The sequence below is a fragment of the Eurytemora carolleeae genome, unplaced genomic scaffold (genome assembly GCF_000591075.1).
Source record: "Eurytemora carolleeae unplaced genomic scaffold, Eaff_2.0 scaffold1766, whole genome shotgun sequence".
Lineage (NCBI taxonomy): Eukaryota > Metazoa > Arthropoda > Copepoda > Calanoida > Temoridae > Eurytemora > Eurytemora carolleeae.
In genome coordinates, this window is record NW_019397699.1 from 35,079 (window position 1) to 50,945 (window position 15,867).

Here is a 15,867-nt window from a genome sequence, read left to right on the forward strand (position 1 = left end):
CTTTGCAACGCCTTTCATACTTCATTTAATCTAACGGAACTTATAGTTTAAAAAAACAATTCATAGTATGAAACACATCATTTTGCAAAGAAATCTGGAATTGGACAAAAAAACTAAATTTTTATATCAAAGTCACGCAGTTTAGCCTAATGAGTTTTTCAAATGAAATGCAACAAAAATTTTAAAAATCCGCGATTTTTAATGTACTCTTCTTATCATTTGATAATTTGTATCTTAAAATGTATTATTCTTCGCCCGTATCTGGGCGTTATTATAGAACATTTGTTGACATTAAGAGTCCCCCCCCCCCTAACTGCCCGGCCGTCTAGGGACTATACCTAACCCAAAATATTTCTCATCAAAAGTTGTAACTCTGGTAGAATATACTTCAGGCATATTGAAAAACCACGCCCATAGATTTATTGTAGGTTCAGACAGTTTGGGAAATAAATTGTTAAACTTTGAAATAAACAGAATTAATAAACATAAAATAGAAATAAATGTATTTTAAGATTTTGTTTTATTTTTGATAAACATTAATTATGAACAAAGTTCAGTTCGAAAAAGTATAAAGTTAGGAACTCTGAGATCGAAATTATCAAATGGTGGGCCTCGCTGAACAACTAGGTGCAGACGGTTGAATCACTTCTGGAATCACTTCTTAAATATGGCCAAAAGTGCACGTTGTTCAACTTGCCAAATCTAGTTCAACTACTTCTCGCGGTCCATTAAATCCGCCCTCTGGTCAATCCCCTTCTCCTATTCGACAACAATCTATGATTCACATATTTATCTAAATATGTTATTATTTCAAAATCTTTTATTTTTACGTTAAAGCAGAATTCAATTCTAAAATATCAATATGGTTAAGCTAAGTATGAATGATCTATAAATAATTAGAATGTTTCAAATGCTGGTTTTACTGGGGCGTTTTTGGCTTTGTGGTTGTTAGGCATCTTTTTCAGTTTTTACTTGTCGTGGAAACATGAAATACAATTCAACTGATAGTAACTCGGGATCCTATGAACTGCTTTTCTCAACGCTACATGAAACTCCTCATTAGGCAACAATTTACATTTGTGTAGGGTTATATTTCACACAAACCCTTTTTTTCCTTTGTTCCCAACTCCCCCATACATATAAAAATCCAGCTGCTATGAAAAGTTTTTTTTGTAGCCATACACATGTACATTTAAGAACTAAATATCCAGTTGTTTTCAGCTTTAGTTTTAAGAAGAAACATGACAACATTTTCATCGATTTTGGCGTAAGAGATTTCAACCTTTGGATCACATGGTGTCCATACCCTTCTACCCCTAATGCTTTTTAGAATAACTAGGCTTTTAGGGCGCTTCGCGCCCATCTTCTATTTAAACTTTTGATTGTGGCTTTATCTGTGAGCATCTTCTCTTTGTACAGTATAAAACAAAAATAAAAATGTTTGCGGATTTCATAATATTTTTTTTGCGCGCATTTTCAAAATATTACAAAAATTAAAAATTTTTTAACACAAATTTTTAAAATTTTGATCATTCATAAACCTTTCCTGGGCCGGCGTCACGTGAGGTCCCACACAAAATTTGGGCCCGATCGGTTCAGCCGTTTTGACGTTTATTGGATACAAACAGACAGACAAATAAGCTAAATTTATTTATAGATGAAGACGACATTAAACGTTTATCTTTATTTAAATCTTAATAGTTATTTGAATATTTGGATAGTTGAATTTAGGATTTTTTACGCAGTATGAAAAAAACCGAGAAATAAATAAAGAATTAAATAAATTTAATATTAAAATTTAAATTTTTAAATTTAATTTAAAAGATAATTGTTTTGAGACATTTAGGCCCCTATAGATAGGTTTGTTAAAACTTTTAATCAGTTGATCCCAACCCTATCATGGTTTTTATAAAAACTTGAAGGATAATTTATCTAATACAATTATAAAAGATTAATTATGTTATTTTACTTAAACAAATGCTGTTGAACTACAGACCCTCCCCNCTCTTGCTAAATGAAGAAAAATGAAAAATCGATGAACCCATCCAAAGATCTAAAAGATTTATAGATGAGTAAAATATGAAATATGATTTCTTACAACTATTTAGATTTTTACACAAGAAATAGAACTCTTTTTTTTGTTATTCAAGGAAAGTAAAAAAGATTGATTAATCCAATATAATAAATCATTTTACATGATATTTGAAATAAATCAAGAAAGAGTTAGTTAAATTCATATGCTTTTGTGGGGTCGTTTACAAATATAAAATTAACTGAATAGAGCTGAAGCTAAAGCTCATTTAATGATTGTGAATGATCTTAACAATTTTTGAATAGAATTTGATGGGGTTGGATGATAGATGAGTTTTGATATACAGTATCATATGATTAGATTCTTCTCGTATCAATCTAATGAAAAACAGAGGAATCAAATCTAAGACAGAGAGGCCTCTATCTGTCTATCAGGCTCAGGCCTAAGACACCAAACCACCTAACGAATGCTAGGTAGCTTTTTATGTGAACTAAAATATGCCAAGAGGTGTTTCTCTGAAGAATAATACTCCAATCATTTTGGAAATTTTTATAAAATGACTAAATTAACTGTGGGTTTCAATTAAATACTCAAGAGTAAGGGCCCAAGAATCTATTAAAAGAAAATTTCAAAACTCCGGTCCTTTTTGTTTGTCATTAACATGTCTGCAATATATTTTTGTATATTATAAACTATTAAATAACTCGGAGCAGGAGCGGATACAGGGGGGGGGCGGGGGACATTCGCCCCCCCCTGAGAAAAGTCAGAAAATTTCAACAGCCTCAGACCAATACTTTTTGAGTTATGTAAAAAAAAACTACAGGGGGGGGGTCAAATTGACCCCCACCCCCAGCAGGAATAGGGTTAAAAATCTAGTTTTTTAGTCTTTAGTCAGTAATTTTGACTCTTTTTGAGTCTTTTAAGTCAAAAAAAAATGCTCCCTATGGCGCGATTTTTTGTTCCTAATTATGATTTTTTTGTTCCTAAATATCTTGCCCCCCCCTCACTAAAATCCTGTATCAGCCCCTGACTCGGAGGCGATATCCCCAGACCGCCGCTAGGTGAGAGAGTATTTCATTAAATTCAAGCACCCCTTAATTTGTAGAATGTACTAAATATAAGGAGGATGGCTAAAAATCTGGCTTGGTTACTGGTTAGAAGACAATCTTAGTTTATAGTGATGACTGTTTGATAATTTGTTATTAATATGCATACTTTTTACATAAAACAACTTCATTTTAATTCGTAAAAAGTAATTGAACCTTTTTTTGACAATCACACAGCAGTATGAAATATTTCTGGTCTCATATACTATAAGACACTCCCTTTAAACGGATGTAAGCTTGGCTGGGTTCGTTCAATTAATTTAAAAACTAAAGCGTCTTCATAGTATATTTCAAGGTTTATCTAAGTGTGAAATATACTTTCTGTCTGTCTGTCTGACCAACTTAATTCAAGTTTCGCCGCGGTGGAAACATCAATGTTAAAAACAGTTAATTGTAAAAAAGTCCAATTGGGCATATGAGCATTTGGGAGTTTAAATTTTCAGAAAATACATTTAAGAAATACAAAATACCGAAGATGAAATGCAGCTCTATGGTTTAGTCACTCTATCAACGCGTCAGTCTGTCTATTCTCATATATTGTTACTCCATGAATTGTCAGAAAACCGAGAAAAGTTATGTTTGCTAGCATACTTCATGCATGCAATCTTCTAGATCACCAGGCCGTCAATCTTCATCATAATTTATTCACAGACCATGCACAGCATTCCCCCCCCCCCCCCCCCCCCCCCCCCCCCCCCCCCCGGCCCTTCTTTTCTGGGACTTTCTTTTGAAAGAAAAAAATGGGGGGGGGGGGACGGTTGTGTTTTGATTTTTGATTGAGGGCCTTGGACTGCTGAATTATATACTTGATAGAGAGGGTGAAGTGAGGGGGAATGTAGGTCTATCTTCTCCTTTTATCCTTCATTTTAATTCTACACAAAGGTGTAATGGTCCAATTAGTAAAGAGCTTGCATTAATACTCCATATACATACATTACTCGTTTTCATTTTTTACACACAGTTTATTATGTGAACTCTAATGAGAACTTCAAGGTTGTAAATGGAGATCTAATTTAGAAATCAATGCATTAATAAAGGAATTGACTTTTGCCACAGACTCAAAAGTTCTAATCCCTATATCTTTACAATCTTATGGCGTAAACTTTAGATATTTCAAACTTAGATTCTTTGATCCAACAGAATTCATAGTTTGAAATACCTAAGGTCTACTACATTGTGTTGTGAAGATATAGGGATTAAAAAATCAGATTTTGTGGCAAAGAATCAATTCTTTTCTAAAGTTTAGATTACGCTGCATTTCTGAGCACTGAACATTTCCTTTTAGAAATAATCTGCAAGGTTTTTAATTCTTGATGATGCAATCTTTATCAGATATAATTAATACTAATATATTATCCTTAGATAAATGGATAGATAGATATGGAGGCTGTCAGTGTAAGGTTTGATTGATTATACTTAATACTTAGTAATTACACTATCATTAATCAATTAATCAATAGAATTTATAATAAGCAAGCGGTTTTCTAAACTTTAGGACACATTGTGCTTAAACAATCCGGATCCGCACTACCCGACTCCCTGGATCAGGGTAACAGACCAAGAGAAAAGCCACTGAAAAAAATAACAAATTTCGAAAATCCGCAATTTTTCAATTAACATAGCATGTGTAACCAAACATGTAACATACTGTAAAATGGATTAGTTGATTTTTTAAATTAAAGTTTGATTAACTCAATCAATAACGAAAATATGTTGTATTGGAATAGTAGAACCTCATTTTTAATATGCAATTTTATAAATTATGATATATAAACAAAACGACATTGCCAATAAAGTATTTATCTATATCAAAGCTATTATATATAATAACTAAAGCTGACCAAACGGCTGGACCGAATGGGCTGGACTTTTTTTATGGAACCCTTGAGTACCCGGGGGGTAACATAAAGGCTAGAAAATCGAAAGGCAAGCCTGGCACTTAACAGCTAGTGACCAATAAAACATAACAAGGCAATTAATTTCATAATTTCTTTCTTAATTGTTACTGTTAGCCATTATAAGTCGGAAATTCTGATAATTTATTCTATGGGATATAGAGTATTTTTGTAGTCTGCCTGTGCAAAAACCTGTGAATTTTTGTCCCGATATTAAATAAACAAATCTCAAAATATTATTAATATGAATTCATTCATCCTTGTTATTATTCAACGATAGTATTCCACGTTTTTGTCATAGTATGAGATATTGGCATTATTTGCAGCATGAGTGTCGGTATTGTTTACCTTGTTCAAAATAGATAAGTGGAGTTTGGTGGATGGTTGTGGTTATAAAAAAAAATCTTAAAATACTTTTGATAAAGTATGATGAACCCTCTGTTATGTGTATTACAAAATGATCCTTAACCTTGCTTCCCCAAAACGTTTTTAAAATTCTTAAGGCCAATAAAAACATTTGAGCGCTTCTCGCTTCTAATTTTAGATTCAATGCAATTAAACATTGTCATTGAGTTTTAATTGTAAACAAAATTGATTAAAAATTGCTTACAAAAACTAGGCTTGTATAAAGGATGCTTGGCACCTCTTATCTAGTTTAAACTGATCATTCGACTGATGATTTTAAAACCGTCATTTCTTGATCATGCTCCAATAAACAATAGTTAACGCCGATTTTTCTATTTAAATTGGTTGATTTTCAAAAATCGTAAATGTCGACATTTTATTCCAGGCAACATTCTTAGTTTCGACCAGCAACAAAAAGACCGACAAAGACAGAAAAAAAAATTCAGAAAAATTCAGATTTCTAACAAAGATATATAATATGAAAGAAATAAAATTTTATCTTGAGTTATGGTTTAAAAAACAATTAGCTGAAGGTCTGGCGTTGCCCGTAAAATAATAAAATTGAATTTTTTTTAACATACTTTGATTTTTTTAATTTCGAAAGAATTTTTTTGTATATATATACAAATATATCTTCTTAAAATAAGTCTATAACATTTTCTATTTTTTTAAGATTGGTTAAAGCTGTACACTGTGTTTCTTGTTTGACATTGATTCAATATATATGAGCTAAGACCTTTATTATAAAGATGTTGATTTTATTTAACTATTATAAAATTATCTATCAGATATTCGAGCCTAGCTCAGTCAAATTATTGGGAAAAAATGAAAATACAAAATAGTGTTTTCTCAGTAATTGTTTTAATATCTATCCAAGTACCGGATGGTATTTACCCTCTTGTTGCCTCAGGCAAATCCTATAGTCAAGGCAACATTCTAACCCCCGGGGCAATTGCTAAATGCATGGAAGCCTTCTTATAATTACACATACACGGGCTTTTAACTAATCCCCTTTCCCGATCAACATTTTTTTACTTTATCAGAATCAATCAAAATATATTCTTAATTGTTGGTAAAATAAACTTTTGGCAACATTTTGGAGTTCTAAATTAATAAAAGAGTTAGTCCTTAAAAAAATGCAGTCCACAGATGGTGGGAAGCTTGGGGGGCGATATCTCTAAAAGCAATTTTTGAATAAAAAATCCCATAATTATATTCAAATGTAAAGTTTAAAAAGTTTGTTGGGAGTAATTTTAAAAGTTACAAGTAGAAAAGATTAAGATTGACAACAAGTACGTGAAGAGATTACAGATAAGAGCTCAAACGTTTCGGGTACTCTGTATACACTGTACAAACTGTTGCAAACTTAGAAAATTAATAAAATCGTGCTAGAATTAAGCTTTTCAACATTTAACATCGATTATTAATATGAATGGAAGTTATAATCTTAACATACTTTTTAAACTCATGTTGTAGGTTACAGTAAAAATGTTATGTTATAAAAAAAATTCAAACGCAATCTTTGACCCATTATTCAGCCTAAACTGATTTACTTGACAAAACTATTGTTTGTTTTTTCATTTACGTCCAAGAAAAACAAAATAAATAAATATCGTCTTCTTACTCCATGAGTGTTACACAGGAAAATTAAAAGACGACATTTCAGAGAATATTCCAATGATAAGTATGAATTGAAATGTATTTGGCATTCTTTTATATAAAAAAGTCTAATCTCTTTGCGAGGAAAAAAGTCACCAAAAATTGATCCGTGCAAGAATTTTTACAAATAAAATTGTTCAGTTTTTAGAGATAGTTCAGTTTTAGAAGATGCCCTCTGTATCTGTATTCGAGATAAAGGTGTTTTAACACTTTTAAAGAAAGAAATTACCAAGTCCTCCTTAGAAAATTGGGAGGAATTGCAGTGTATCTTAATCAGTCTAAGTTCTAGTTGATAATACCTTCATAGAAATCTAAGAAATTACTTTTTTCCTTTTTCCAGGAGGGGGTTGGGTTTGAAATACCTAAGGTCTACTACATTGTGTTGTGAAGATATAGGGATTAAAAAATCAGATTTTGTGGCAAAGAATCAATTCTTTTCTAAAGTTAGCTCATGAAAACAATGCCTTGTGGCATATACGGTTTAGCCGTTACCATGACAAAACTCGTGTTTACTGAAACCTGGTGTTTTATCTAAATCTTAACTGTTTAGATCGCTGAAATTAATTTTATTTATACATAACTTATATTAAAAATCGTGTTCATTTTCCTTTTTTATACTGCTTGTTATTTTTTAAATACATTTTAGTTAGCTCTTTGTGGGTATAAGTTAAAAATTTTTGAAATCCTTATTTCTAAACTTATCTTTTATAATCCTTATTTGTAAACATATCTTTTATAATCCTTATTTCTAAACTTATCTTTTATAATCCTTATTTGTAAACTTATCTTTTGCAATTTATTGTAAAGAACATTATTTGTCTAGTAACAGAAATATTTTACAGCCCGGTAACAATATAAATTTACAACACAGGCATGAATTATTACAAAAAAATATCAGGAAAATATGTTAGCTTTTAAAGAAAGTACTACCTCAAAACATATCAACGATTTAATTGTTTGGTTTATAATAACTAAAACAGGGACAAAGTGTTAATAAAAAGAAAGCCTCCCCCACCACCATAAAAAATTTACTTACGCTTCTGCTTCAATCGACTGTAGCTGTGCCACGTAGTTGGAAGGAATATATCCCTCGAGCTTGGATGGCTTTGATCTAAAATATAAATATATATGTATATATGTATATACTTTTTTACATTTTATTTTCATTCGAGTGATTTTTTTAATTTATCAGAGGGGAGAAAATATTGAAGCAATGAGGTGGAAATTTTTGAATTAATCCAGAAGAAAACTTCAACCAAAATTCTTTTAAAAATGTAAAAATTAAATGTTCATTAATACTTCCTTCATGGGGAAAATGCCCTTTTTATCTTCATGGGGAAGTTGCCACTTGGGAAATAGTTATTTGGGGAAATGAACATTTTGGAAGTTGCCACTTGGGAAATTGTCACTTGGGGAGTTGCCCTTGAGAAAATGCCTTTGAGAAAGTACTTTCCCAAAGGTCTTCTCCCAAGCGGCAAATTCCCAAGGGTATTTTCCCATGTGGCAATTTCCCAAATGTTTATTTTCCCAAATGACTATTTCCCAAGTGGCAACTTCCCCATGAAGGAAAAGCGGCAACTTCCAGGAAAAGCGGCAACTTCCCAAATGTAAATTTTCCCAAGAAAAATTTCCCAAGTGGCAACTTTTCCATGAAGGAAAAGCGGCAACTTCCCAAATGTACATTTTCCCAAGAAAAATTTCCCAAGTAGCAACTTTCCCATGAAGGAAAAGCGGCAACTTCCCAAATGTACATTTTCCCAAGTAAAAATTTCCTTAATAATTTAGTATATTTTCTGTAAAACAAGTAATAGCCACAGCGCTCCGCCCCCTAGCCCATCATAGCCGCAGCGCTCGGCCCCCTAGCCCATCCAAGCCAAGCTCCGCCCCGATTGTAGCCTGCGGCGCCTAAGACACCTCACCTAACCTTAAATAATGTACTATATTTTCTTTAAAACAAGTAATAGCTCCAGCACTTGGCCCCCTAGCCCATCATAGCCGCAGCGCTCCACCCCCATTGTAGCCTGCGGCACCTCAGACGCCCAACCTAACCTTATAAAATGTACTTTATTTTCTTTAAAACAAGTAATATCTGCAGCGCTTGGCCCCCATAGCCAATCTTAGCCTTAGAAGGCTTAACCTAATCGTAAATAATAATAAGGATCGTTTAATACAAGAAAGGGTGTAGGCCGCCAACATGTTCTTGCCTTAACTAACTGAGAGAAACTGAATAATTTTTTTTACGTTTCGTATTTTCTAAAAAAAAGTTGAGAAATTCTTTTAAAAACGCAAAACTTAATTGTTCATTTAATACTTCCTTCATATGCCGTTTTTCCTTCCTGGGGAAATTGCCAATTGGGAAATAGTCATTTGGGAAAATGTACATTTGGGATGTTGCCGCTTGGAATATTGTCACTTGGGGAGTTGCCCTTGGGTAAATGCCTTTAGGAAAGTACCCAACACCGTCGTCAAGGTCCCTCTTCCCCAGTTCATTGCAGATAGATAAAATAAATTCGCTCAAATCTATTTCTTTAAAAGTTGTGGTTTGTTATGTTTCGTAATCAAGTCTTAGTCGCAAACATTTGTTTCGATAAGAGTTTTTCTTCTTCTAAAAACTATGATTTAAAGAAAGAATCGGAGTTCTGGCCTATAGCTTAGCAGCATGACTGTGTGTGTAAGCCTTTGATATTTCAAACTTTGAATTAAAAGTCACATTTTCATTTTGAAAAATTCTCTTCGGATGATAATTTCGGAGTCAGAGCTTACGAATATTTTCAGATATAATTGCGTATTAAAATATATGAGCCTAGATAATTAAACTAAACCACGCTTAGGATCCGGATCCGGACATACTGAATTCTCAACTTTATAGCTCTCGGGATCCAGATCCGCAAACATATGGGAATCCAAAATTTCACAGTTACATAATTGTATGGTTAATCAAGTTTCTGCAAGAAATATAGCGAAAACAGAAGAATTTTGAAAAATTCATTTTTGGTAAATAAAATTTTCTTAAGCTGGATACAGATCCAATCTTAAACAGGACGGATCCAGAAGATGCATCAAAAAGAAATGAAGTAATACCTAGCGAACCACCAGTCTCCCTGTGTATCATTAATGATCTCCAAGTGATCACCCTTCTTGAAGCTAAGATCTTCATCCGTCCTTGCTTCATAGTCGTAGAGTGCAACAAATACCTGCATCAATATAATGGTTAGGACGCTATAAACGTGTTTTCAAAACCATAGTTACGCTATGAACAATCCTTAGTTGGTAAACAATAGATCTAAATTTTTAAGACTACCAAAAACGATTTCTGACAAAAAAGTATTAATTGTATTCTCTTCCAGTTAAACACTATTAAAGAATATTATGTTGGTATTTTGTGCAATTTTTAGGTATTTTTGCTTTATTTTTGTGTTTATATAACAAGGTTTGGGAATCTAAATCAGCAAAGCTAATAATGGGAATAAAAGACAAAAAGGAAAAGATACGATTTAAATAAAACCTGTTCTGAGAAGGTCAAACAATTGTCCGTTTTCATTGACATTTTTTTAAACCTCTACCCCCTTTATCGGATTGAAGGGTGACTGTCTAATTTATTTATTAAAAACTGTGTACATACACAGTACACAGTACTAGTATCATTAAATATTTACTGTTCCATATATTCATGAAAAGATTAACTCTATTGATCAAGTTTGTTTAAACCTCTTTCTAGAATCTAGATATATATTTACTCTATAATCTACAATAAACATCAAAACCATTGATTTAGCATTGAAAAGTTTATATCAAAGTTTTTATTTAAATATTAAGTCTCTCTGTTTTGCTTTTGTTTTAAAACATTTTACATTTTTTACGGTATCTCAGCTTAGTTCTGAAATTTAAGAACTATTTCTGGGTGACTGATTATGAAGAACAGGGATGGGATAATGTCTGGGTGGGGAGGTATGCAGAATCAATGTGGTAAAGGTCATGAGTTAAATATCAAAATATACGAGAACGGAAGTGGGGTTTATGCTTTAATAAAGGCTTGTGAGTTGTGCCCCAGCATAAACTAAATAAAACTGCAAATTCACATTAGAGGTTTTAATACTTAGTCGCTCTCGTCCATTTAATACATCTTAATTTTGCTCTAATTGAAAGAACTTTTATTCGAACTTTATAAAATTGTTTCATATTTGACGTAAGGGTGTGAACCAATGATATATAAAAGGGCGTAAACGATGATCAATATTGCGACATAGGTTCTTTGTGGATGCAGTTTATGATAATTGCATAATATTGGTTTATTTCACAAAATTTCACTTTTCCGTTATTGTTTTACATTGTTTATACGGGATTGTACAGGTCCATAATTGAAAAATTAAATGCCCATTTTTAAAAATTAGGTTGAAGTTATTTTTTAAAGTTTGAGATGTACAATAAAGCAAAAGGCTACTTTTCTAAAATAGAAATATATACAAATTGCTGAAAACATTTAAAGAAAGTGTGGGGGGGGGGGAATTACCTTTCCAATTAGTTGATATTCTGATACCCAAACCCTATATGGATTTCATAATAGGAAACGGCAAAATCTATGAGACATTACTGGTAGGACTTTGGGACATTGTAGATGTTCCAGTTTAACTAATTTACGCAACCTTACTGAACAGAAAATTTATCTGGTTACATGTCAGGAATTGAAAACATTTTTGGTCTTGTCAATACCTCTTCAATAACAGGAGGTATGATTGAAGATATATAAGATTACGTTTTACGTGCAATTTACTTTAGTTTGTCGTGTCTGGATATTCAGCATATTCATAGGATCCGTGTTCTCAAATAATGCTTTATCCTTTATAAAAAAAAACTGATCACTCCATTTACTAATTGATGAAATCAAATCAACTCTTTCAAGTTTCAATGTATACTATTTTATTTTTCTCCCTTCTGAGCCAAAACAAACAAACTCCAGGGTTACCCATTACCCACAATCACAAAAGATGAGACTGAAAAAACAACCTAAAAAATTGTCAAATATGAAAATAGTATGGGTAAAATGAAGTCTCATCTTTTGAGAGTAACCCTGTACCTACCACAGAGGCAAATTCCTAATGTAAATATATTTGTATTTAAAAATAATTAAAGCATTTACAAGTAATAATTCATCTTTCTTTTCTTTAAGTTTAAACCCAAACTGATGGAGCCATTTTTCGTAAAACATGCATTTAGAAATTATGCCATTAAATAATACAATTTTGCTTTTGTAAATTGAATTCAGAAAAATTTCACAATTTGCACAAATGATAGTATTTGATAGAAAAGATTTGTTTTCTGAAATGAGATCTCCTCGACCTAATTTACTTACTATCCTTCTGTATATCAATATTTTTCATCCCTTAGTTGCCTGAACGAAAAATTTGAAAGTACGGCTCTAAGATGGCAATATTTTTACGTATTTTAAAAGTAATTTGCTACTTTGAGCGCTTAAAATACTCACTCTCAAAGCTTATTCATCATAAAAATTGCTAGGAGTTCCTGCCCCCTGCACCCCCTCCTCTCTCAAAANCAGGTGCTAGGGGAGGGCACGCCCGGCCGCCCCCCCCCCCTAGTTGCGCCTCTGAACTGAATCGATAGGATCAGGTTTTTTATCGAACATGACCCAGGGATTGGTCGTTATTATGGCAAGAATTAATAATTACAATTCTTTAAAAGTTTGAGAAATTTAATTTAATGTTATTAATAAATAAAAAACACGGGGAAAATCATCATAGCTAAAAAGAACCAACAAAAGGGAGAAAAAGGCATCCTAAAAGACGGCCTCGTGCTGTAAAAAAAACTCTGGGAAAATTTTTTTTTTTTATTTTTAAAATGACATCAAACCTTGTTTAGAGGAACCTCTAATAGTTCAGGCAGAGGACGAGGTTGTGGAACAGTATGGAGAACAGGACGAGGAAGTGGGCCAGGATGGATAAGTGGTGTATGTATTTGAATAGGATCTTGCTGAGGTAGAATCTGGGCTGGTTCATGAATCTGTAGAGCAGAGGGTTGGGGATTCAAGGATATATGATCCTTTTTAAGTCCCCGGGTAGAACTGAAGCAATTCCCCATGTCGGGATTTTATCACTTTTATTTTCTGATAAATCAATAAACAATCACTTTCCATTACCATACGACATCATGTATTTTAGATGAATATCATCATACAAATACACTGTAGAGGTAAAGTTGATATTCAAAACACATTTCTTTTATGGTAAATTTGCACGTTAAACTTTCATTGCAGGACGCAACTCACAGTAGTCAAAATGCGTGAACGCAATGTACACTGTGACCCCCAGATTGTGTACTAAGACCAGAGCGGCGGTCTCCTCTCAACTGACAGTCGCTGTATACTGTATACTGTGTATAGTAGAGTCCCCACCATTCCACCAACTATTGAGAGAACTGGTTTTAGTAACCTCCATCATACAAACACCAGAAATATCACACAAAGTCGGAATTTGGAAGACCAGGAAGACAACTTTAAACCATTGCTTCTTCAACTGATTGAGACACGCCTAAACAGGACCGTACAACTGGGGGGGGNTAGTTCAAATGAACAAAAAAAATAGTTCAAATGAATAAAAAAATAGTTCAAATGGACAAAAAAAATAGTTCAAATGAACTGCCCCCCTCCTCATGTGAAAATATTAGGTTAGTCGAGGGCTTTGCCCCCCCCCCCCCGATGCTATCTCATTTGGACTGCCGTTTGAACTATTGTTCATTTGAACTATTGTTCATTTCAACTAAGCTGCACGTGGGACCACGTGAGTAGTTTAAATGAACAATAGTTCAAACGAGTAAATATATTGCTCAATTTGAACTATTTTTTAGTTCATTTGAACTATTTTCATTTGATTAAAATATTATTAATGAAATAAACAAAAAATAGTTCAAATGAACATAAAAATAGTTCAAATGAAAAAAAAATAGTTCAAATGAATAAAAAAATAGTTCAAATGGACAAAAAAAATAGTTCAAATGAACAAAAAAATAGTTCAAATGAACAAAAAAATAGTTTAATTTGAAATATTTTTTACCTAACCTAACCTAACCTATTTTTTTTGTCCATTTGAACTATATTTTTCAGTCCATTTAAACTATTTTTTTTTCATTTGAACTAATTTTTTTTCATTTGTTAACTATTTCATTTGAACTATTTTCATGTTCATTTGAACTATTTTCATGTTCATTTGAACTATTTTCATGTTCATTTGAACTATTTCATTTGAACTATTTTTATGTTCATTTGAACTATTTTTATGTTCATTTGAACTATTTTTATGTTCATTTGAACTATTTTTATGTTCATTCTGTGTAATGTTTATCTAATTAATTGTCATGAATATAACTTTATGAAGATTAAAAAAAAAATTTTAAAACTGAGTTGGGGTAGAAAAATAGTTCAAATGAGCAAGAAATGCGTTGATTTAAACTACAGCTGATATGACGTCATGTCAGTAGTTCAAATGAACAATAGTTCAAACGAACAATAGTTCAAATCGTACCATAGTTCAAACGGCAGTAGTTCAAATGAGAAACCTTTTTCAATTTATTTAGCTGTGTTGTTGCATTATCTGCATACTCCCCCCCCCCCCCCCCCCCCCTTCTGAATTATTCTTTTCTTACCCTTTACCTATTTTTAACCTTTATTTAGCTTTTAATTGTTTTTCACTTTATATTATATTATTTGCTGGAAAATAAATAATTACTGTAGGTTAAACGCTATATCATATAGCATCCAGTACACGGAAACGGATCTAAAACTGTTAAGGAAGTTCCTTTTTTTAGAAATTCGAGGATTAATCCTTCAAAAGAATTGTTGAGGGAATTCCAAATATTTTGTATCCGTTTCCCAATATTTGAAGTTGAATGGTTTCCTCAATTTTTTAGGTCGGGTTCCTCATATTTTTATCCGTTTCTGCTTTTTTCAAAAACTTTTAAAATCTCAATTTGTTGATCGGTTTCCTCAAAGTTTAGGTCCGTTTCCTCATATTTTTGATCCGTTTCCTCTTTTTAAAAAACTTTAAAATTGCAGATGTTTCCTCATATTTTTTATCGGTTTCCTCAAATTTTAGGTCTGTTTCACCGTATTTTTGATTCGTTTCCACTTTTTTTCTAAAACTTAAAAATCTCAATTTTGTTGATTGGTTTCTGGTTTCCTCAAATTTTGGGTCTGTTTCCCCATATTTTTATCCGTTTCCGCTTTTTCAAAAACTTTTTGTATTCCCCAAAATTTTGAAGACACTTTGGGTACAGTGCACAGCATTTATATTAGTGCTATGGTGACAACTTACCATTTCTTTTTCATAACTATAACTTATTCAAGTTACAAATTAAAACAGGATTTTGAAAAGGGGGGTTTACATTTGTGATATATGAACGCGCCGCCGCAGGGGAAATTTTTTATGGCACAACTCGCATTTGTTGACACATACAGATTGTGGTATCTGGGAACCACAAATATGTGCATTGAACTGGTATCTAAAATCTACACTTAATAAGATTTATACAAGTACTTGAACCTGTTTATATCTATCATGTGTGTAACCTGTTGACGTTGCAGCTCGGGTTGGTCCTATTCCGCGGGCCCAACTCCTCATGCGCTGTCATATATATATTTGGCATTACAATACTTCAGCTATCTCCATATATTGAGATAGCTTTATATGTTTAAATGCACGTACATAAATAACACCCTAGTAATAAAATCATTCACAAGTATAAGTATATTTATTGATACATT

General features: G+C 32.4%; 1 protein-coding gene across 2 annotated transcripts in view; it reads right to left on the bottom strand.

Annotated features, from left to right (window-relative positions):
- The window catches only part of LOC111715540 (tyrosine-protein kinase Src42A), a 36,655-nt gene extending 23,181 nt beyond the window's left edge, over positions 1-13,474 (bottom strand). The window contains exons 1-3 of one of the 2 annotated variants that reach the window (XM_023490892.1): positions 12,963-13,474; positions 10,179-10,291; positions 8,134-8,208 (exon numbers count right to left, since the gene is read on the bottom strand). In XM_023490892.1, coding sequence (XP_023346660.1) covers positions 8,134-8,208; positions 10,179-10,291; positions 12,963-13,190 — 416 coding nt within the window. In that variant the 5' untranslated portion in view covers positions 13,191-13,474. Of the gene's footprint in view, positions 1-8,133; positions 8,209-10,178; positions 10,292-10,602; positions 10,660-12,962 lie in introns of those variants that run through there. The other variant, XM_023490894.1, reaches the window with a different exon arrangement.
- Positions 13,475-15,867: the final 2,393 nt, after the last annotated feature.